At 41.1% G+C, this 23,310-nt stretch overlaps 2 protein-coding genes across 5 annotated transcripts in view; one reads left to right on the forward strand and one right to left on the reverse strand.

The window, feature by feature from the left end:
• UCHL3 (ubiquitin C-terminal hydrolase L3) overlaps window positions 1-1,749 on the reverse strand; it is a 44,902-nt gene extending 43,153 nt beyond the window's left edge. The window contains exons 1-2 of the mRNA XM_072850056.1: window positions 1,541-1,749; window positions 1,281-1,292 (exon numbers count right to left, since the gene is read on the reverse strand). Of these exons, the coding sequence (XP_072706157.1) occupies window positions 1,281-1,292; window positions 1,541-1,582 (54 nt within the window). The 5' untranslated portion in view covers window positions 1,583-1,749. The remainder of the gene's footprint in view (window positions 1-1,280; window positions 1,293-1,540) is intronic.
• Window positions 1,750-5,039: 3,290 nt separating this feature from the next.
• Window positions 5,040-18,600, forward strand: COMMD6 (COMM domain containing 6). Of its 4 annotated transcripts, none has more exons than XR_012040404.1 (8): window positions 5,040-5,148; window positions 5,892-5,950; window positions 6,533-6,598; window positions 6,791-6,867; window positions 8,175-8,343; window positions 9,446-9,598; window positions 10,656-10,799; window positions 18,506-18,600. XR_012040404.1 is itself a non-coding variant. In XM_072850058.1 (7 exons), exons 1-7 carry the CDS (start codon window positions 5,100-5,102, stop codon window positions 10,704-10,706), a joined length of 624 nt encoding a protein of 207 aa, XP_072706159.1. In that variant the 5' UTR covers window positions 5,040-5,099; the 3' UTR covers window positions 10,707-13,397. The 4 variants fall into 4 exon arrangements, 2 of the variants coding, with proteins under 2 accessions (XP_072706159.1, XP_072706161.1); XR_012040403.1 differs by lacking the exon at window positions 18,506-18,600 and adding an exon at window positions 12,575-13,397; XM_072850058.1 differs by lacking the exon at window positions 18,506-18,600 and having other exon boundaries at window positions 10,656-13,397.
• The last annotated feature ends 4,710 nt before the right edge of the window (window positions 18,601-23,310 follow it).

Here is a 23,310-nt window from a genome sequence, read left to right on the forward strand (position 1 = left end):
AGATAATTCAGATATTTAGAAAAAGTCACGAGTTTTTCCTCCTCAATTTCTACTTTACACCTGACAGGACTTTATTTGTACCATGATAAGCTCATCTCAACATCTGGAAAGCGATAAGAAGTTAGAGAATTTAAAATAAATGTGAATAAATTACTAGTAGAATTTCCTTCCAAACTCGAATTTAGCCTCTGAATTTCAAAATTAAAAAAAAAAATCTAAAACATGAGGAAATTATAGCATACATTTGAGAAAAGCTCCCAGGAAAGTTTGTTAATTTTATCTCAGGACTGGGACTAAAAACTTCTTCGATTGCTCCACAGCAGCAATACTGTAAGAATTGTAAAATTATTTGTCCTAGGAAACTATAAAGCCAAGTACAAAATGACCCAGCATCAAATAACCCTTCACTCTCCTGCAGACTCAGTTAGTGTATTACAGCAACAACAACAAAAATACATTCTTCACACACAGAAATTCCTCATTTCCAAAATATTTCAGCAATATAGTTTTAAGAATGTAATCTTACTGCTGGAAGCTTCAGAGTCTTTTGACTTAAACACCATCCTTAACATTATCAATAGGCCTGCTGGGATCAACATCTGACCTCTAATGCTTACTAAAGATACTAAAAATTATCACTGAGAACATGATGCAGGGTTGAAGTATGTGTGATTTCCTTTCAGGTAGTTTATCTAGCACTTACATTTTTGGGGGACTAGAACAAGCTTCCTTTCTCTAGCATGGATTCTACTACGCTAACAAAAACAGCAACAACAAATCATGCAGATATTGTCATGAATAAGGAGCAAAGTGCAAATATGGTAAAATGACATTATGTCTTATGGTCAGCCAAAGAAGAAAAAGACTGCAACACAGTGATGTAAGCAGATCCATACAAGTGCACAAAGCCATCATGTACAGGTCCAGAACTGGCACACATTATATATAAATATATAATAATGTTTTAATCATTAATTAATGAATTAAAACCCATCTTGAAACACATCAGAGATTACATTACATTAATAGTCAGACCACATCTATTCTCTTTTCCTTTACTGTTTTTTGTTTCATATAGTATCTTTACATGATACTATGTGCTCAGAGGTTTCAGGAGATGCCAGTAAGGTCCAATATTAGAAGACTCAGTGCAGACACTTGTGGAGGAGGAAAGGGTTACTCTCACTGGAAAAGCAGGAGCCTTTACTACATGAAAAGGAAATTAAATGGGCCTAAAGCTAAAGTGAGACTAAAGGTTACCTCAAATAAAAGCTGCTTACCTGATTCGTGACCTGAAAAGGAAGCAGAAAACAGAGAGGAGTTAAGACCCCAGTTAGATCCGCGGGCTAAGACCTCTCCCGCTCCCTGCCCCCACCAGCCATCCCTCAGCCCGCGATGCTGAGCCCAGAGCGGCCCCGAGCCCTCTCCCCTTCGCCATCCTCCCTCCCTCCCTCCCTCCCTCCCGCCGGCAGCCAGGCAGGCAGGCAGCCCGCCCGCGCACCCGGCAGCTCCCCCACCACGCCTCGAGCCGGGCACTCACGTCGGGGTTGGCCTCCAGGGGCAGCCAGCGATGAGGCTCCATGGCGGTGGCGGCGGGGCGGCTCCTGGTACCGGCACTGGGCTGAACCTCGCAGCACGGCACTGACAGCGTCTCACGCCGCCTCGCCTCACACCTGACCCGGGACCGCACCACCGAGCCAAGCGGGAAAGGAGGGGGGAGGGCGGCGAAGAAACCAACCCTCCCGCGCCGCCACGCACACCTCTCCCCCGCTCCGGAGCGGCGGGCCGAGCGGCGATGAACGCCTTCCCCCTGGGTGCTCCCGGGCAATGACGGCCCGAAGATTTCCCGCTTCCCACCCTCTTCGCTCCCCCCGGCAATGGACTCTCCCAGCGGGGCAAGGGGTGGTGCCTCGGCCGCGCTGCCCCGCGCTTGCTCCCAACCGTCGGGGCCTGCGTGGTGCGCAGGAGCCGCCGGCGCCCCCCCCCCGGAACACCGGAGCCCGCTGCCGGGCCCGCGGCAGCCGGAGGCCCAGCGGGAACCGGGGGTGGATGGGAAGCAGGCGCCAAGCGCTAGAACAGGTGGGCCCCTCTGAAGCGGCCTCCAGCAGCTAAACTGAACCACAGCCGCTCACCGGCGGTGAGGTGCGTAGAGCGTTCAGGGAAATACACCCGTGGGAACGGGACAGCCCACGGGGCGAGACGGGACAAAGGGATTCAGACGGAACCGTAAAGCGGTGGCAGCGAGCAAGCTCCACATCGCCTCAGAAGACTTCAGGGCGTGTAGCAGCAAGGACGCAGGTGGTGAGGTCCCCGTATGATCTCCCAAAAATTACTATAAGATGTATTAAAACTAATTTTAAAAAGCATTTATCTTCTAACGCTGGGAATCCCCTCATACCTTCCCATCTCAGGAGCATAAACATACCACTTCTTGGCCTTTTGGCTAAGATCAAGCAGAGTGTAACATACACATATCATATACAGTGTAATATACATTTTATATATGTACGTACGTATCAGATTTAGTGTTATGCCTTCCTTCAAGTTAATTCAGAAAAGCTAAAAATGAAGGAACGCGTCATTTTTTGGCCCCAGCCCCAGCCAGCTTCTGCCCACTGCAGACTGCGGCTGACCTATGTGGCCCCTTGCAGCGCTTGCACGGCACCATGCATTTTCAGAAGAGGACATTGGCACAAGGTTTTTGTAGAAGCCCTTGAGCTGGACCTCCAAGCCTGCCCGGCATGTGACCAGAAAGACCCAGGGGAGCGGGAAGCAGGTGGTTGAGCAGAGAAACTGCAGGAAAGATAGAAACTAGGCCAGTTTACAGACAAATTAGAGTCCCATGAGAGAAGGCAGCAGTATAATATGAGGAAATGGTGTTTCTGGGTACTGTAGGGGCAGGAGTACCAAAGTGCCAGGCAGCAATGAAGGTAGGGTGTTGGGGATGTCAGACAGCCAAGGGCCCAGGCACTGGAGAAACCCATTTAACAGATACACTTTCTCCTGTCTGCCTGCAGAGCTTTTTGAAGAACTTGGTGTAGTTCTTTAGAGAGTGTTGATGCAAATTACACCCCATTCCGTAAATGTTACGTTTATGAAATGGAGTAAATTACCTAATGATGTTTTTATTTTACCCCCTGTAATCATTTAGCAGGTGATGCTACATGCCTGTGCCTGAAGCTTCCGTACTGACCTATCGACAGTTACTGTAGTGTCTCTCTTCAGCAATCCAGTCTACTTATAGCTCATGAGACTTGTCTTCTAGTTTCTATACCAAGTGACTCCTCATATTAAGTTCTCAGTCCTTATCTAGCTAAAAGATGGGCCTGTACTGTCAGATCAGTGCAGAATTTTCTAAAGAAAATTACCTTCGCTGCACACTTAGAGAAGGCAGAATTTTCTAAAGATACACAGTTTAATTCTGTGGATGGGCAGACAAGCTGAAATCATTACACAGTTCACCACCTTCTGTTCCAAATTCAGAGAACTAAACACATGTTTACATGTCGATGAAGATAACCCCAAAATAACTCCAGATTTCGGCAAATGATTCTGTAATTACTAAATCACCAAGATATTCAACTTTGCATCTATCTCCACATCTTGGAGAGAGAATGAAAACAACAAGTATTAGTCATAGTGCTAAAGGCACTACTAAGAGACTTGATCAAATTGTAATATAGACTAATACGTAAAGTTCTCTAGATAACAAAGTATGTAACAGAGTTACCTAAGTTAAGAACAAAGAGATTAAGTCAAGTCCTTGCTATCACAGACAGATCTTACCAGTATGTACATTCCTAGTGGTTTGACAATAATGAGATCATAAAAAGACATACTACTCAAAAACATTTGCACACTTAATTAGATACTTTAAAAGGGAGAGGCCAAGATCAGACAGACCATAAATATATAAAGTTCATAAACACACACCATGTTCCATCATAATTACTCCTTTCCTGAAATATCCTCTAAATTATTTCATTAATATTTATTGAAAACGTGATTTTAAACTAGAGAGCACTACTGCATGACAAGTTGTTTTACTACTGTCACAAACAGTCTTACAATACTGAGATTGTAGCATTACAATATAGAAAAAAAGCTAAAAGCAAATGTAAAACTGGTTACTAGAGAAATGTAAGAATATTTACTATTCTTAAAAGGTGAAACTGGTGAAGGATCAGTGTTGGTTTAGGGCTCCTGCCACACCCCAAACTTACTTCAGTAAGTTCAGTATGCAAAGTTCACTGAACACAGTTCTAGCTGTGGTTTTACAATCGATGGCCATTTCCCCATTAAACTGAAGGCATAGTTTATCTACACACATCATCCGTGAACTGCAGTTTATTTGCAGGCCGATTCCACAATACACCTGTACAAAGTACGGTCGCTCTACGTATCTGTACTAAGTTCAATACACCACATGTATTGTATGCACACGGGAACAGTGCATGATTTATGTACCCAAGACTGTAAAAAAGAGCACCATGAAAACCCCAACAGCAGTTAACAATAGACCAAACCGAGTAAACAACTTTTTGTGCAAACCAGGTGTGACTTGAACTGGGATTTCCAAAAGCCTCCCCGGATGATTCTCACGCCAACGCCATTTCCCAAGCCATGGCTAGCGTAAGCACCAGCTGTGGGGCCTGCAGGGAGAGCACGGCCAGCCTGAGGCAAAAGACGGGTAGGCCCTGGCCTGCAAGGCCCTGAGGCACGATCCGCATGTGACCTTTTCCACCCGCTGCCTACAGACCCAATAGTCTCTTAGAACGCAGTCCTGGTTTTACAGGTTTAAATAGTCCTGCGCCTATTTAAGTAGCAATTTACTTCGAGAAAGACAAAATCCGCGGGCCCCCCCGCGCCCGGCGGGGCTCGCACCCACCCAGCGTCGAGGCGGGAGAAACGAGGAGGAAGACACAGGCCCGCGCGCGGACAGGCTCCGCCCTATCCCAGGGGAGAACAGCGCATGCTCCCTGCCCAGCAGCCAATAAGGGTGCGGCCGCTGGCCCTACCTCGCTCTGGTATCGCCCGGAGCCAATCAGGGCGGCGAGCGTTGTGTGGCGGAAGTCGGGCCTCGGCGGGTGCGCGGCGCCATGGCTACCGGTTCTGCGGTGGTGCTCGGGCGGGCGCTGGAGGCGCTGGGTGAGGGGACCGGGAGGGGACCCCGGTGTGGGGCGGAGGGAAGATGAGGGGGAGCTGGGCCCACCTGGGCCCGCAGGGTGGGGTGGGGTGTGGAGTGGAGGGGAGCGCCGCCGGGCGGGGGTGCGAGCGCTCCCCTCTCCTGAGGGCTTGGGGAAGGGCCGCCCCGCGCAGCCACCTCGCCCAGGGCCCGGGGCGAGCCTTTGCCGGTGGGTCCTGGCGAAGGCTTGTGGTGGGCCAGCGGGGGCCTTCCCGGGCTGTCCGCGGCCTGGGGGCTTCGCTGCTGGGAGGCGGCCTGGACGTAGCAGCGTAGTCGTAGGGAGAGCAGCGGTCCTGTGCTGCTGATGCCAGAGGGCAGCCCTGGGCATGCCCGGCTTCCCGGTAAGCTGAGGGACTTGTTCCGGATACTGCTCCACAGGGTCGGGGGAGTTATTCAGGGCTGTCAAACCGTGCAATTGCATAGACTCAGTCTGGGGCTCTGAGGCCTTACGGAGTCCCTCCTATTAGACTTTACCTGGAATGCCGAGCAGGTTATGTTAATGCAATTCAGGACAAGCTCCCTTAAAGAAAGCTTTGCTTTTAAGGTAAATGCATGCGTGATGACCTAGCAATAGGATGACCTTCAGAGATAAATTTTATAAAATAAATTTTATTTATATCAAATCAAAATAAATCAAAATAAATTTGATTTATTATTATAACACTTGAAGGATCTGCTTCTGATCGCTACTGCTTGTGTTTTTCAGATGTTGGTGGTGCAGCAGATAAGATTAATTTAATACCTCAAGACTTTTTTGCAGAACTGGTAAGTAGGGCAATAAATGGGATGTGGAAGGGCTTCTGGTGCACTTTGATTCTAGGAAACCTTTTTGTTTAAGCTCTTCTGGTTTTTGTTTGTTGCAAAGGGAATCTTATGGGTGTGGTAGCTGAGAATTACATGAGTCATAAAATGGACCAGTCCTGCTAAGAGCAATGGGATTGCTTTAAATTTACATTTTTATCACAGGAGATTTTTAAAAATGTATTTTTGCCTTTCATCTAAGTGAGATATCAAGCTAGCTTGTCTAGAAAACATTTAGCTTGTTTATCGTAGTGTGGACTTGAACAGGATGACTGTTCAATTAGTATGAAGATAGTGTGTTAAGTAGTGCTAGTGAGGTAGTAACTAAAAGTCTTGACTGAGTTTATTTGCTTTTGTTGGATTTGATGTAATTTTAAAATCAGTCATTTCAATGACTTTATTCTTCACTCTGCATTTAAAGCATCCTCCTGTTGTCCATTTTTGTATTAACCACTTTGGTTTTGTAATCTCCAAGTATTCAAACTAGCTTTGTCTTGTATATTAAAATATGCATTAAGAATGTTTTCAAACTTACTTTCTTTACAGTGTGAACAAATAATTCAACATCTGAACCATAAGATCCCAGGTGTAAATACAGCTGAACTGTGTCAGGTAAGTTTGGATACCAGCACTTATAAGCAAGTATATTAGCTGTATATGATGCAAAGATTCCCCGAGATAGATTCCCCAAGTCAATTTTTGTGTGTGTGTGTGTGTGTGTGTATATACATATACACACACACAGAGAGGTTTTTATTAATGCATAAGTTACTATTTGTAATTGTTTGAACATTCTGTTTCTAGAGAATTCAAACATCTGGGATTGAGATTAATGTTGGTGACCTGGCAAAAATAGCCAACATTGTTTCCTTTCTATTTAGGTAAGCACAAAATAATTTACTTTACCTCATGTCTTTTTTCCCTCCACCCCAACTTAATAGTGGTATTAAAAAGTGACATCAAATGTGGGTATAAATGCACTGATTTGGGAAAAGGGCAAAAGTTTGTAACTCTCGGTACACAAAAAAGAACTTCTGGGCTTAGTTTATGTTCTTAAAAAAATGTGTAGTTACTTAATATATTGTCTCACTTTTTGTAATTAAAAAAAAAAACTAAAGAGAGGAAATGGTTCGAAGATCCTGTCTGCAAGCTTTAGAACTACTGGCAAAATAAAAGAGGAAGTTAAGCTCAGTTCTAAAGTTAAGTCAGCTAGGCCTTTGCCTGGAAGAAGCTTGTCCTAAAAAATTCTTGTTTCTTAGAGATTAGAAACCAGCATTTGTGCCTGTTTGAAGGGCACACAGTTTTATAATGTTGAAGTCTGCCGTGATAAAGGTAGAGTTTTTAGGTAGTATTTTCAGCTGCTGTGTTGATGTAAGGTTTTTTTATTTTCGGAAAGATAAATTTTCAAGATCTTGCTTGTTCTTTTAATATCTAGTATCTAAACACTTTATGTAACATTAATATGACTGAAGAAAATACACCAGTAGAAATTTAACATACTACTTTTTCCTCTATAAAATATAAAGCCTTAAATTATATTAGACCATGCTACTTGGAGGACCAACTCTTTTTCTCTTTTATTAATGTCTCTAAGAGGAGTGGATCTGCATGAACAAACCTAGGGTGGGAATTTTTTTACCTGTTTCTGTAGAGGAAACTGAGTGGCAGTTTTCCTTTAGACTTGCTGCCTCTTCAGTTCCGGGTTTATTGCATCATTTGACTCCTGTTAGTACCAATTATACCATTACCTAGAGGTCCTTACTTGCCTTTTGGTGATACTTAAATTACCTCTCCTAAATGTTTAATTAAACTGCCTTGTTTTTAAAGTAATAATATTGTTTAACTGCCTTATACACACATCTTTCACTGAATTATACCTTTTTTCAGTTGCAACAGCACTTGGAGGCTGTGATTATTTTTGTTTTAATGTTGCATGTTGTGCAAGCCCAGCAAAGCTTGGTCTCTGCATATTAAGACACATTAAAAGTCAAGTTGTTGGTTTTTGCATGTGGATACAAAAGATTAGTAAAATATTCTGGAAAAAAAAAATCACAGGCTGCCTAAATATTGTAAAGTACATGGGCATGTAAAGCAGAAATAAAAAATTGACTATTTTGGGTGAAGTGAGAAATTTTATTAAATTCGTAGAGAATGAAATTGATGAGGTGTTCTTTGGATATACCTACAGCACAGCAGCCAGAAACAATCTGTCTACAGAAGAACTCGTCACCACCTTGGGCAATACAGTCAGCACGCTGCCAAAACATGCAGTTCAAGTTATTCGTCATGTATGGAATGAGCAGGGCAAATCCATTAGTGTGTCAGAAGATGCAAGAAATATGGCCACAGTGGGGCAGGTAACTAAATGACAAAGTGCAGTTGAGCTAACTACTAACTTTTCAGAAGTGTCAGTACTTCATTGTGTATGTTGTATTGTCAAGCACATGGTGGTATCTTGACTGCCAAAAGCTTTCCTATGTGTATGCGTTGCCAAATGTCTACCCAGATAAAGAAGCATAGACAATAAAGATTGTCTAAATGCCAAACAGTTTTCTAATATTATTGTTTAGGTGCTCAAGTCACATTTCATACCTTTTGAAAAATTAGTGCTTCATAGTCAGTGTGGCAGACAATTGTATTAGCTGTTTATGTAAACCTGTTTTAAATGTAATTTGAATTGTTCTTTAGAGTTGATAACACCAGCAGTTGATTGTTTTATTCTTTGTCTCCCTTAAGTTTAAACTTTTTAAAGATACTTTCTGTCAATTTCCAGCATTGCTTTTTTTCTTTTTTGAAAAAATAACACAGTGTATTTGCATTCAAGATCTTTTTGCTAACAACAGTTTAAAAGAGTATAGGAAAAAAAAAAATCTGTCTGAGGCTTGATAGTAAGCTTCTAAAGGCTCTCTTCACTTCTTTATTCAACAGTTCTGCCTATCATAAAAGGCTAAAAATGATAACTGTCTGAAATGTATTTATGATGTACTTTGATTTATCTAAAATACCGTTATGAAATGCCTTAATTTTTTTCCATTATTGCTATTATAAAATTTTTGTGTACTATCTGAGGTTTTTCTCCTGTTTCCACTTGATTTAGAAATTTCTAAAAAAAAAAAAAAAAATGACAAAAGCATGAATGATATACCAGCCATGTGAACTCTGTGGCTCAAGCTCCTCTTACTAGAACTTTAAATAGACTGTACTTGACTGTTGACAGTACTTGAATAAGGAAAGCAGATTAAGTGAAGTAACTTATTAAATTGATTCTTTTTTCACTATTAAAAGGAAGGGCAGATGATTTTGTATTCGCAGAAATATCTGAAAGTGTATGTTTGTTTCCCGTTTGGATGTGAGCTCTAGATGTCCTACACTGTCTGTAAAACATCCATCCAACAGAACAGCAATGGCAGGGTAGATCTCTTTATTTAACACTGTTTCCAATTATTTTCTTCTTTGTAGTTTGTAGATATTAAATGGAAACTGGGAGTTGCGATGAGCTCTGACACCTGCAGGTCTCTGAAGTATCCTTATGTTACAGTGACGCTAAAAGTGGCAGACCCTTCAGGACAAATAACAGACAAATCTTTTGAAATGACGATCCCACAGTTCAAGGTCTGTAATCAGTGTTACTTGATTCTGTCTCTTAAAAACAACAGTGACATTGTTGTGAAGGAGCAGCTGTATATCTTGATGTGTATGTTTGTGTTGCTTATTTACTAAGAGTCATTCAAAGATGAAGCATTAAATAATTATCTAAAACACTGAAGCTAAATACTTATTTCGTAGCATTTAGTTCTACATCACTCACCCAAAAATGTTAATTTAGCTGTAGTCTGTTCTCTTACAAATAAGCTAGCAACTGAAGACGTAAAGACTTTTGGATCTTTCTTGTCAGTTGTCACTCTGCCTTGTTAAAAATTGATGGAATATTCTAAATCTATGGAACTGTTCCCCAGCCTCAAAATCTAAAACTTGGGTTAAGCCTAACATTTGCTAATGATTAGGAATGGAGGTCAGTCCACTTTGTCACCACTGGCTTTTAATTGCTATGTCTTCATCTATGAACTCGTGTAACTTTGTTCAATTTTGCATAAATGTGGCACTTCTGTTGTCATTCCTGTTTAAATGGCAAATACATTGCTTACAATATCATACAAGCTTACAAATAAATAAATCTTTGGAGTTGGACTGGCAGGAATTTGAGAAGGATATTCTGAATGCTTAGGTGTGGTGAAATGTTGTATTCAGTCTGGTTGAAACCTATTTAATAATTTGCTGTTCAACTATTATAAGAAATGGATGCTATACTTGAGAAGCCTGGATTATTTCAGCTGGAAATAGAAACATTTGTGAGAGATAGTTTTTTGGTGGTTTTTTTGTTGTGGTGTAAGAGCTACTTTGTATTTTTCTTTCATGGTATCTTTCCTATTAATAGGCAAACCCATGCAAATAAGGCATCACCTGTGTAGATTTAATAGTGAATGTGCCCAAATGCCAACCAGCCCACAAAAAGAAAAGCAGAAACTTTCCGTTCAAGCTGAAAATTGTAATTGGAGGAAAGAGGGAATGTGAGAAACATGGATTGTGATTTTGGTTAACATGCTAGTTTGAACTACAGTTTAAGCTTTTCTTCAAGCAACTGAAATTTATCTTAACTCTTGCTTTTTAGAACTTCTTCAGACAGTTCAAGGAAATGGCGGCTGTTCTTGAAACAGTTTGAAGAGAACTTTTATCTACACTGAAATATCAGACAGACTTAGATCAAGTCAACTTTCTGTTCTGCACAGGGAATAAAGTGCCATTGTTCAGGAAGGTATGTATCTGTGTCTTTTCAACAGGTGTTTGTCAGCATCATCCTTGCATTGCTGTGAAGATTTCTTCACTTTTGAATACTTGCAGCCAACTCTGCAGTGTTTGTGAAAATGTGGTCAGCTTTGTTCATCCTGATGGACAAAAGATCAGGATGTGTATGGAGAAGCATCATTGTAGACTTGCTAATATCCAAGAGTAAGAAACTACACATCTGGAGTGCAGAACGAGACCTGAATATCTTGACTGGGAAGATACTGAGAGAAGTGTAAATCCCATGTTAACACTTTCATCTGTAAAATTGAGATGTGCTTGGACTCAACAAAAATATTAATTATAAGGGGTATATGAAGTTAACAAGCATACACTTATTCTTGAAGAATAGCAATGTTAAGTAGTTAGTTGCAGGTATTTGCAGACCTGGCTTCCAGTCTTCTTTTAATAACTGGAGAAGGTACTTGTCCTAACAGCTTGTTTATTTCAAATACTTATTTCCCACCACCTAGGCTTATAAAAAAAATGAGTTAATGCATTAAGCTTCTCTGGAGACCCAAAATTTATTCTGTGAAATGAAGCCCAGAGGCTAATTTTAAATAAAGGTAGAAAGGTGAATTTAATTCAAAAGCATTTTAATATATTTTTGCCTTTGCATTTAATCCAGCTCTAATCTGTGGCACTCTGCTTGATGTTTTGATCAGCAGTCTGCTTTCTAATTAAATTAGAATATTGATGTAGTTGCCTGACTGCAAGCTCTGAGCTAGGAAAGTCAAGAAGGAAACTTGAAAATTCAGGCTGGACTGTTAGCCAAGCACATCAGAAAAAATACCACACTAAAAGTCAGCAAGATTTCTTTGCTTGTTTTATTGTGTGGCAGGAGTCCACTAGACTGTGTTGCGCACACTCACTCTCAGAGAATGTCCTAACCAGAAAAATTTTGACTCTGATTCTGAAGAATGGGAGTATTTCCAAAGGGGGGGTGATAAATCCAGTGTGCTTGCATGGTCTTTTTTTCTTGAGTTTTCCATTAAAAAAAACCACAAACTGCAAATATAGTGGGACGTAATAAAAACAATACTGTTGCATTTCAAGATGTGCTGGTGGTATAGTAGAGGAAGTAAATCTGAAGAGAGACAATTCATACTGATAAGCAGACTGAAGTTTATGCTGCAACTTCAGGATAGTAGAGACTGAGAACCAGTTTTGCTGGGACAGATCCTCAAGTGATTTCAGGCCCCCTTAAGTGAGAACATCTACCTTTCTAATGCACTTAGATTTTTTTTATTAACTTTTTTAAAGCTGGTGGAAAGTCATTGATACAGGTTATGCCTGCCTTTTGGTGTCAAAGATAAACTGCAGCACACTGTGCGTGCTGCATACTGCAATCCTTTCAGTAGAGAGAGAGATACACCCCCACTATTTGGGCATTATGTATGGTGCATAAAAACAGTACTTGGAGTTGCTTAGAAGCCCAAATAAGTGAAACAGTGTTGGCTTTAACAAAAGATAGTAAAAGTTTTGTGCCATGGCCATTGATCTGGATGATACTCCTTTGTGCTGCTGAAGTCAGAGGTGTTTGCTTTGTGGCTGGGGAGAGCAGATTGCTCTTTTCTGGGACCTTCTCAATGGAATGTCACAAAATGGTCTCAGGAACAGAATTCCCATTTGCCTTTTCCATTGGCTGTCTGCAAGGGCTTGGGGCTGAACATAGTGCAAAAAATCCTTTCTGTATGTGGATGAGTGATGCGAGCAGCTGATTTTTTTTTTTATTTTTAATTGCAGAAGTTGGAGTGTAAGGCTGCTATAACTGGAAAATGTTGTCATGCTTTGGCCTAGTGAATTAATTAGTTTACATCAATGCAAGAGTTCCAGAAAAAGAGTAATTTTTTAGTAAAGCTGGAGCCTTACGAATACTTCCCATTTGTTCTAATGCACTTAAGTTCTTCATATAGCTGGAAATATTTGTGCCTTCATTGGAACTGGATGGAAAAGAAGATTTCATTAATCATGTCTTAACTTCTAGAAACAACAATTTAGTAGGTGCTAGAAGGTAATGAGGAAACTTACAGTTACCATTTTTTTTGGTCCGTCACCAAGAGGAGAACATTGGCAGCCTTTGAAAAGTCTAACTTACATTTTGTCAAGTCAAATATTCTAGAAATATTAATGAATATTTTTGAAGTGTCCCTGAACTCCAGCATGTTGTAACTCTGGCTGGAAGATGCCTGGACATGTGTGCTATACCAGTTTACTGTCTGACAACTTTCAGAGATGTTTATGGACATCTAGGAGATGTGGTTAAAAGTTGGCTGTGTACTCAAACTTCTGAGATTTGTCCTGATCGTTATCAGTAGGAATTCCTATACTGAGTAATGGAAGAATTAAGTACTTTATTAAAAAAAAAACCTAACAGTTTGCAGGGAAGCAATATTAACATGTTCAAACAAGTTGTTGAATTGTTTGTCTATATGTGCAGAAACCAGATCTTTTCAAAGAGAATCAGGAGTCCTTGCGTGTTCCTAATTCTACTTGTTGATTGATATGAAATTGTATAACAAATATTTTTGTAAGTCCACAAACAGTCATTAAACATATAAGTAACAAAGATTAAGATGGTCTGTATTTTGTTTTAAGCCTACTGCATGAAAGTCTGTCTCATAAATACTATATTGGGTAAAGTTCAGGACTAGACTATGACTAAACTTCTTTCCTTATTAAATTAGAATGAAGTTCAGACATATGCAGTCTTTCTCTGTGATGGGGTACCAAGGAGCTGAAGAATAACTGCAGGCTGCAAGGAATACTTGTATCAATTACTTACCACTAGACAATGTTTTATTGAACCAGGAAAAGACAGAGGACATATGAGATTAATGAAATTTTGCAGCAAATTGCATTCAAGTGGTTTTCTTTCCTTAACTGTATTTAGGAGACAAGCAAACAATTTTTCTTTTCAACATTTGCCTGGAACAGAGCAAGAGGAAGGAAGGCGGGGGGGAAGGGTCTTACACAGTAAACAAACCCAATGGAGGGAATAATGAAGGAATCTCCTGGCAATGACTGTCATCTTCATCACATGACCTTTTTTTTTTGCATTAGTTTCAAACACACCAGCCCACTTCTGGAAAGCTATTTTGTAGAAGAATGGAGAAAGGCCCACAGAAGGACTGCATGAATGGCTGTAGTCATGTCTCTGCACTAGTGTTTTATGTATTAAGCTTCTGCACACTTTGGTCTAGTCATGGCCAAAGTAAAAGCAAGTTTCCACAAAATTGTACTGCCTTTCTTTAACCACATTTTAAAGCTATATAAATCTTGTTGTTCACTGTGAACCCATCCCCTTTTTATTTTACCTTCCTGTTTTCAAGCCTTTCCACTCTATTTGAATACCTGAAGATACATTGGCTTGGACCAATTAAAAACAAAGGTAGAGAGATGGTAAACTGGGGGAGAGGAAGAATGTTGTTTTTTCTTCCTGCTTGCCCTGTTCCTTATCGTATTTGAATGTTTTATTATCCTCTTAACTATGGGTATAATGAAAGGGTAATTTCCACTCCTTTGCAGAGGCATGCAGGGTTCTTCTGTTTAGCCCTTGCGGGTACTAAAATAACACATAAAAGTGTCTTGAGTCATTTAATCTACCTGCAGCAAAAAATGCCCCATCTCTGAAGAACCTTTGCAACAGGGGGAGGGACTTAAAATTCAACAGCCTCTACCTGATCTGGTACTCTGTGGTTGATCATGGTAGTGCTCATTTCCCAGACAGATTTTTAGTAAAATGTTACATGACTGTTGGTTGGGCTGCTAGCTTACTGGGCATTCACTCCATTAGGAAGTTGGACCTGTGCAGGTCAGTACATGACATAACGAGTGCCTCGAGCTGGATTGAGCTTGCATGGTATGCTGCTACAGTCCTCCCTTCCTGAAGCTCGGTCACCTCAAACAACTGGATTTGCTTGTCACTGTGCAATTTTGGCCGAATGTTTCCATTACTTTTGCTTCTACTGTACAGCACTGTCTGTACATACTCATCCAGTTCCACTCTTGGTGCTTGAGTTGCTTGAGTGCATGGGAAAGCATGCACATGAGAGGGATGATGCTCAGCACTCCTCATACCCAGTCCTGGATGCTTTGAAAGACTTCCCTGAGTCTTTTTTCTGAGGAAAGGTGGAGAAATGACCTGCTATTTGAACTGAGTTACTGGGATATGTCTGTTTAATTATTTATGACTTTGTGTCATTGAGAAAGTAAGGAAGCTGAGATTGCTGATCTTTTCCATGAAGGCTAATTTTAGTGTTTCTGGGTTTCCTCTTCCCTGTACTGCATTTTCCTCCTATGGCTAGTTACAGTCTAGCTGCCCTAACTTGAGAACCATTTCTGTTCAACCTGTGTAGGTGCCATAGTTTCCAAATACTCTGTTTGGTGTTTACATTACAAATAATATTATTATATTTATAAATTGGAAATGTCAGCATCAGTTTTGTACTCCACATACCGAGCTTTGGAACAGTAAGCTTTAATATGCATATTACAAAAGAAGGAATATTCTATTATTTCGTACAATAAATTTCTGGGCTATGTAGTATTTTAAGAGGCATTTGCCATAGCATCGGCCACCAGGTGGCACTGCTACATATAGTCTTGATACACGGTAATGCTTTGAGAGCATGTCTGACAATGGGATAAGGACTTCTGGTTTTCTCCCTTGTGTAGCTTATGTCCGGAACTGTACACATTCATGTCACCCTAACTTCCATCCTACTTTTTACATTGTAGGGAAATACTCTAACTTCTGTGTTAATTATTAAAAAGGTGAGCGTAAAGATTTCCAGTGACATAAACAACATTCAGCACTTTAATGATAACAGAATATATACCACACATTGTATATTTGCAGTAGCTTAAAACAGTAATTTAATTATACGAACATTTCTGCATTATGACTTGCTCTTTAAATAGTATCATGTTACATTTCCATTGGGGCCTATTCTTGTTTTATATTTTTTCCCTGTTTATACATCTCTCAAATAGATTTTTCTAGATCTGTATCTTGTTCATAGAATAAGCATTGCATTTCTCTATCCAAGGTTTTCATGCAGTTTAACCACTCTCAAATCCTTCCATATTTTGTTATGCAGCCTAGTTTTCAGTGTCTTTATGCCACACTTATTAATACACTTTGCGGCCACTGAAAGTGGCCCCGTTGCTTAATTCCCCTATGAATTACCTCTGAATCTGAAAAATAATGTTCCAATGTTCTTGGTACTACTGAAGCTGCAAAGAATTTTTCTGTTCCCTGTTAATGGGACTAGAATGTCATCACTACTGTGTCTTAGGCAGGTTACAGGTGTTTTTTTAAAAAAATATTCATCTGAGAGTTTGGCCAAATTAAAGCAAGACAGGCTTCCTTCCCAGCGATGCTTCTGAACTGGCAAGTACTGGATGCTGCAGCCACACATGAAGCTTGAGAGGGGTGTTAACATTTACATTTAAAATGAGTAGAGGAATGTAAGTGTGTGTCTTGCATGAATTGCTGGTGTGCTGTGCAATGCTGCTTCTCCCAGTTGGGAATGTGGGAAGATGAGAGATGCTCAGCAACTGACAGAGTCAAGACAACAGATGTCGATTTACCTAGGAAAGAGTCAAGGACGATGAGAAAGAGGATTAAGGGGTTCCCATCTGTTCTTTTTTGGGTTTTTTTTTTTTTTGGCAGCTATGCTGGCACCGTTCTTGGTATTGTGTTGGGACTACAAGTGCCCTATTGTTCATGGTAAGCTGTACTTTCTCTTACCAGACATACAGTACTGAGTTGTGAAGTTGCAATAACATTTTTAATAGTGATAGACTGTTGAAGTCTTAACGGTATTTGCATTTTCCTTTTGAAGAGATATAATTTGTGACCTTTGAAGTTGAAGTACTCTTGCCTTCCCAAGTATCTCTATTCCGTATTATTTCTGCACGCTACTACAGATCTGCTAACCTTTCTAGCTTGTGGTTCATCCTTTGTCATAATGTATTTGTGGAATAATATCAAGATGGTCCTTTTTGCTTTGGCAACGACAAGAAATCCTGTCTTAGTTTCCATTTCTGGAGAGTTGGAGGGGACCAGGATCCCCTCCAAATCACAAAACGAGGTAGGGGTAGTAGGCACTGTCAAGGACAGAAGTAGACTCCAGCAGCTGCAGTACTCTCTTCTTCCTCATTTTTTTCTCTTCTTTGTATGTTACTGCAGTGGTTGGGGAATAGTAGGGAAGTAAATGCCTCCTTTATATAAAAGCAGAAATAATTGGGAATGTGGAAGTTCTTGTTGCAGAAGTTGCTCTACCTCCTGTAATAACTAGCTTTGCAACCGGCCTGAGCTGCTAACAGCCACCAAACTCTGTATTATCTCAACAACAGGGATTTTAGTAAGCTGATCTGATACCCTTTTTTGGGGGAGAACCTTAAAAAAAATAAATTTAAAATTGCAAATGTTCTCACCTGGGAAGATGCTATGATCACACGTAAGCACCCAGGACTTGAGATTAAAACTTGGTTTTAAATAAAAGCATTGTTGTTCTTCACTGGATTCAAAGTCTGTTGTGCCAGAAAGTTTCATGGGATGACTGTTACATGAAAAAATGACAAGAATAAGAATCTGTTGCACAATCAAATGCTTCTTTGAAGATAAATATAATAATTCAATGCATTGTCTCTCTTAATCAGTGCTACATTAAATTGAATAACGATACACTGAACACAGATGTAAAATGTGGGGTTGCCGTAAGTTCTAGAGATGTTTATGAAATTTCTAGCTAGCAATTATTCTCTTATGAACTTTGCTCATTCCAGTTCCCCTAAATCTGTTTTGGAGTGGTTCTTATTGGCAGAACAAATTATAATCCGTCATTACAATCAAAAAGGATTAGTGCCATTTGAGAAGAAAAAAAAACCCAAACCACCCAACCCCCTATCACATTAATTTTTCATCATTTTTATTGTGTACAAATTGCAGTGAGTGTCTCCTGCTACTGACATGTCTCTACAAGACTGATATGTCTTACTCAAACCTTCGGCATTACATTTTACACTATAATAACCTCTATACATCCTGCAAAATACAGTTTTCATTATTTCTAGTGCTGTTTTTACACACTTAATAGAGGAGGCACCAGAGTTTCTCTAGCAGCTAAAGTTTAAAGCCTTGGTAATATGCCCAGTCTACTGAACTTACTTTCTAATACTTCAATTATATTTCCAAAAGTTAATTCATTAGAGTCTTCAAATAAGACTGGGTAGTTTAAATCAATAAAATGTTTTCTAAAGTAAAAATGTCTGTATCTCAGATCTTCCTAAAAGGTGATCTGAGAGTAAAATAAAATTTGACTAGTTACAAATAATACAAATACAGTAGTGGACCTTGAAATCGCACAGAGTTAAGTGACAGCATTCTTAGAAAAGCAATAGGATGAGAAGCAATTCCAGCTACAGGGCATATTACTGAAATAAAGTACTCTAGTCCAAGGTGGTTGAAGTTATGCATAAATTGTGGGATTGTAAAGTCAAGTCTACAGCTCCTCTAATAACAATATTTTTTTTGCAATTAAAATTGTGGTTGGAAAGCTTAAGGGGATGGATAATTACTAGCAATTAACAGTCTGACCATGTGAGATGCTGAGGTCTCTCCGCTCCTGAAGACATTACTGAGAACTGTGGTTGCTTACCATTTTGCAGGTTTAAATCCTTTAACACTGAAGATGAACTGATGATCCAGATATGATACATGAAATGGCTGCTGTGGTGCCATGTGCAGAAACAGTATACATTATCAAGGTATTGTCTTAATGAACAAAACATACTTCCTTTCATAAACAGAAGGAAAATATACTTACCCATTTTATTTGGAAAAATAATCTTTACATGTAGTGCTCCACTGACAAGCATATTGAATCCAAAATGTTTAGAGGCATTTACTTACATTTAGTTAACTGTATCCGTGTTTGGTCACATCAATAGTATACCTTATTTTGAAAGATTTTGTATCTAATATCTATTTAGTCAACAGAAATCAATGGCAGGTTATCAACAATTCAAAAAAGTCTGACTGGGTATGTGGTCGGTTTTATTTGACCAACTGAACATGTATTTGCAGCACATGATATGGCAATTATTCAGCATAGTACTTTATGTACTTTAGATCTTCCAATATAGTTTTTACTTTGAATTTTACAATTTGTTTCAAGAAGCTTGGCGAATAACAATAATAACAAAAGGAATTTGAAAAAAATTGTGGCCTGTCATCAGAGGCTTTGTCTGTCACATCTCTGCATAGCTGCTGCATTTACGCTTCTTTCCATTTGGGATGATCTGGAGAGAAACTGCTCTTTCATCAAGAACAGACATGTATTTTCAAAGCTCTGTGGAGAAGGGCTACGGAAAGTTGCTTTCTTCTCTGTCCTGAAGTTTCTGATTCCCACTAACTGAGCTGTAAGGATTATATAATTCAGGCTAATTCCTAACTATATTGTGCAAAGAATTAGAGGATTATGCTTTTGTTACCATTATAGTTTAAACACTAGGGGACAAATTACATGAGAAGCATGTCAGAGGCCATGGGGAAAGGAATACTGTGCTCAATATGAGAGAAATTAGGAAGTTTTAACTTAAAGGTACATGAAATTGTACAACTGAAAAGAAATGAGAAAAAGGGACCAACTTCAAGAAGAAAAGTTATGTAACGAAAGGACTGAGTTTCTAATGAAACACTATTAACGAGATGGGGGGATAAAAAGTGGTAGGCAGCTTAAAGGATAAGAAAGAAATGATGAAGTAAATGGATAAAGGTAATGGACAGCTAAGAGGGATTACTATGAAAAATCAATTCCGAGAGACATAAAAAGCTGAAGTGAGAAGAAAGCATGAAAACTGTGGATTAACATCTGAGAATTCGATTTTGAAGGTAGTTAAAATATTAGTGGTAGAGTTTTATATAGATTAATGTCATCTTAAAAGGGATTTGCATAAAGAACTCAATAATAAAAATGAATTAGTTCAAAATAACCAGATCTCATCTCGTATTAAGCAAATCACCCAACTGAAGGAGAAACCAAACAGCTTTACATAACTGGCACAATGGTAACAATTTAAGAATTTCAGATTCATTTTCAACATTTTGTTCCTCGCAGTTCTACCTGTGTGCTGGTTTTGGCTGGGATAGAGTTAATTTTCTCCGCAGTAGCTGGTACAGGGCTATGTTTTGGATTTGTGCTGGGAACAGTGCTGATAATACGGGGATGTTTTAGTTACTGCTGAGCAGTGCTTACACAGAGTCAAGGCCTTTTCTGCTCCTCACCCCACCCCACCAGCGAGTAGGCTGGGGGTGCACAAAAAATTGGGAGGGGACACAGCCGGGACAGCTGACCCCAACTGACCAAAGGGCTATTCCACACCATATGGCATCATGCTCAGTATATAAAGCTGGGGGAAGAAGAAGGAAGGAGGGGACGTTCGGAGTGATGGCGTTTGTCTTCCCAAGTAGCCGTTATGCGTGATGGAGCCCTGCTTTCCTGGAGATGGCTGAACACCTGCCTGCCCATGGGAAGGAGTGAATTAATTCCTTGTTTTGCTTTGCTTGCATGTGCGGCTTTTGCTTTCCCTATTAAACTGTCTTTATCTCAACCCACGAGTTTTCTCACTTTTACCCTTCTGATTCTCTCCCCCATCCCACTGGGGGGAGTGAGCGAGTGGCTGTGTGGGGCTTAGTTGCTGGCTGTGGTTAAACCACAGCAGTCCTTTTTGGTGCCCAACGTGGGGGTCGAAGGGTTTGAGGTAACGACAGATTTGATTGGAATGTGCTAGATCTAATTTATAGCTGTTATTGCTGTTTAGCTGTTGATTGGCAGGCTTCTGTGCTTGCCATGGGGCTTGCTTGCCTTACTGTATATGAGAGTCCAGTGCTCGTTAGTGGCTGCTTTTTGCTGTTGCTGCTTGCTGTGCTGCTGTACCGCTGATCATCTGACTCTGCTGTGCCTGGGAACATTCTGATAACAGCAATGGCCATGGGCCTGGGCTGGCAGATGGCCAGGGCATCGCTGCTGTTTCTGTGCTGCTGTACCAGACAGGCTGGAACTCTGGTGTGAACTCGAGTCGAAGGGACTGTGCCCTGTGGGTGAGTCCATGAGGGAGCAGGACACCCCGAAGCACCTGTGCCCGTGGATAAGCCCATGCTGGAGGAGGTATATCTTGAAATGTCTGTGGCCATGGTTATGTCTGTGCTGCAGCAGGTATACCTCTGAAGGGATTGTGGCCCAAGGATATGTCCACACTGGAGAACGTGCACCTTGAAGCATCTGTGTCTGTGGGTAAATCCATGCTGCAGCAGGTACACCTTGACACATCAGTAGCTGTGCATGAGGTCATGCTGGAGCACCTCAAAGCGTGTGGCCATGGATAAGCCCAGGACAGAGCAGGTGCACCCCTGGAGGGACTGCAGCCATGTTGGAGCAGGTTTACTTCTGAAGGGACTGTGGCTGTCAGCACTGCTCAGCAGTAACTGAAACATCCCTGTGTTATCAACACTGTTTCCAGCACAAATCCAAAACATAGCCCCATATTAGCTACTATGGAGAAAATTAACTCTATCCCAGCCAAAACCAGCCATTCTCCACCCCTTATTCCATACCATTTACGTCATTCTCAGGTCTCACGCTATCCAATACATCCTCATTAACCACCACCCTCCCTTCCCATCCTTTGATATAATATGCAGGTATCATTCCCTTAGTCTATGGACCACCCTTGTAAAGTGTCCATACAATGTCCATAAATGTCCACAAATGTCCATTGAGTTCATTTAGTCCATGACTTTGGGCTCCATCTGTTATGGTGGTCACTCAGGACAAGAGAGGTGGTGTGTTGCGTGCAGTTACTGGGCACCAAAGCCAGCTCAGGTCGGGTCGCTGCTGCACTTGCACTGCTTCTTGTAAGGCTTGTCCTCCATTGGTTCAGGTGGTTCCTGCTATAGGCATTCCTACAACATGCAAATCAAACCATGGGTTACAAGAATTTAAAGGTATTTCCATTACAATCTCCACCCCTGGTCCCTTTGGACCAGACCATAGAGCTTAACATTGCAATGAACTCCTCCCCTTGCTCCTAGCCTGGCTAGCAACAAGGGGTTCCTGCTATAGTAACTCCCATAACATGCAACTTAAATCCTGGCTTACAACAATTTAAAGGTATTTCCATTACAATCTCCACCCCTGGTCCCTTTGGACCAGACCATTGGGTTTAACATTGCAATGAACTCCTCCCCTTGTCCCTGCTCTGGCTTGGACTTACCCACAGACTACAGTCCCTTAGGGGTGTACCTGCTCCAAGTAGAGCCTTATCTGTGAGCCACAGTCTCTCCAGGAGTATACCTGCTGTAGCATAGACTTATCCACAGCTGCAGTCGCTTTGAGGTGCACCTGTTCCAGCGTGGCCTTCTCCATGGGCCACAATGTCTTTAGAGATGTACCTGCTCCAGCGTGGCCTAAGGGCCTGGGACTGTGGCTTTTGCTTTACCTATTAAACTGTCTTTATCTCAACCCACGAGTTTTCTCACTTTTACCCTTCTGATTCTCTTACCCCATCCCATCAGGGGGGAGTGAGTGAGTGGCTGTGTGGTGCTTAGTTGCTGGCTGGGGTTAAACCACAACAACCTGATAAAATAATTTGTAAAAATTGAAGTGCGTCCTTAGCAGCTGAAAACCCAGCTCTGTAGTGTCTTCAAGTCAAGCCTTCTTGTTCTGTTTGAACAATGTGAGAACATCAACGGGTTTGTGATTGTTTAAAAGAATTTCAGCCTCTTTTTGCTGTTTTTTTTAATGTGTTCACATAATTGGTTTCATGTTTCCTGATTATTATTAATTATTTCTATCACCACAGCGCCTAAAAGCATAGGTGGTTTTCTGCAACCTGGTTTTGGTAGGTTGTATACAAACATAATACAAAAAGGGATCTAATAGTCTCGGAGATGGTGTTTGTAAGCTGCTGCAGCAATTCAGTATGTTGCAGCGTCCCCCTTAGGCTGCTTCGTTAGAGCCATTTCATGATTACCCCATCTCAAATAATTGCAACAGAACGTATGAGGGGGTTTCGCCGCTGTTTTAGGGCAAACCCAGTGTTCAGTTCACTTCCCTGGTAGTTTAAATCGGTCTTTGCGCTCAAGTGCAGCTTCACGCTCCACATGAATAATCCAACCAACCATTCCCCAAAGGAGCGAGTAGTCTTGCTGCCCTCTTCACCCCCGAGCAGCTATTCCCGCTTCCTTTGTGCCGACAGCGGTGTCTGTATGAGCGCTGTCACTTAAAATTAGAGGCGGCTCACAGAACTGAACTGGCAGAAAACGAGCAGTTCGCCGCAGCATTAAACCAGCGCCAGCGCTGCTGCCAGGAAGCGGATGGGTCTTCTTCCAGGTGTGCTGTTAGAGGATCCTAGCGGCTCCCAAACTCTCATCTCGCAGTGCTGGAGCACAAAATCTCAAGGAACATTCTCAG

The sequence above is a fragment of the Ciconia boyciana genome, chromosome 1 (assembly GCF_034638445.1).
Source record: "Ciconia boyciana chromosome 1, ASM3463844v1, whole genome shotgun sequence".
NCBI classification, from domain to species: Eukaryota; Metazoa; Chordata; class Aves; order Ciconiiformes; family Ciconiidae; genus Ciconia; species Ciconia boyciana.

Bases quoted from the DNA above. Each gene is read 5' to 3' on its own strand.
- COMMD6 (XM_072850058.1), top strand. From the start codon at position 5,100: ATGGCTACCGGTTCTGCGGTGGTGCTCGGGCGGGCGCTGGAGGCGCTG. The intron at 6,599-6,790 runs GTAAGTTTGGAT...TTCTGTTTCTAG, and splicing joins ATACAGCTGAACTGTGTCAG to AGAATTCAAACATCTGGGAT. The intron at 9,599-10,655 runs GTCTGTAATCAG...CTTGCTTTTTAG, and splicing joins TGACGATCCCACAGTTCAAG to AACTTCTTCAGACAGTTCAA.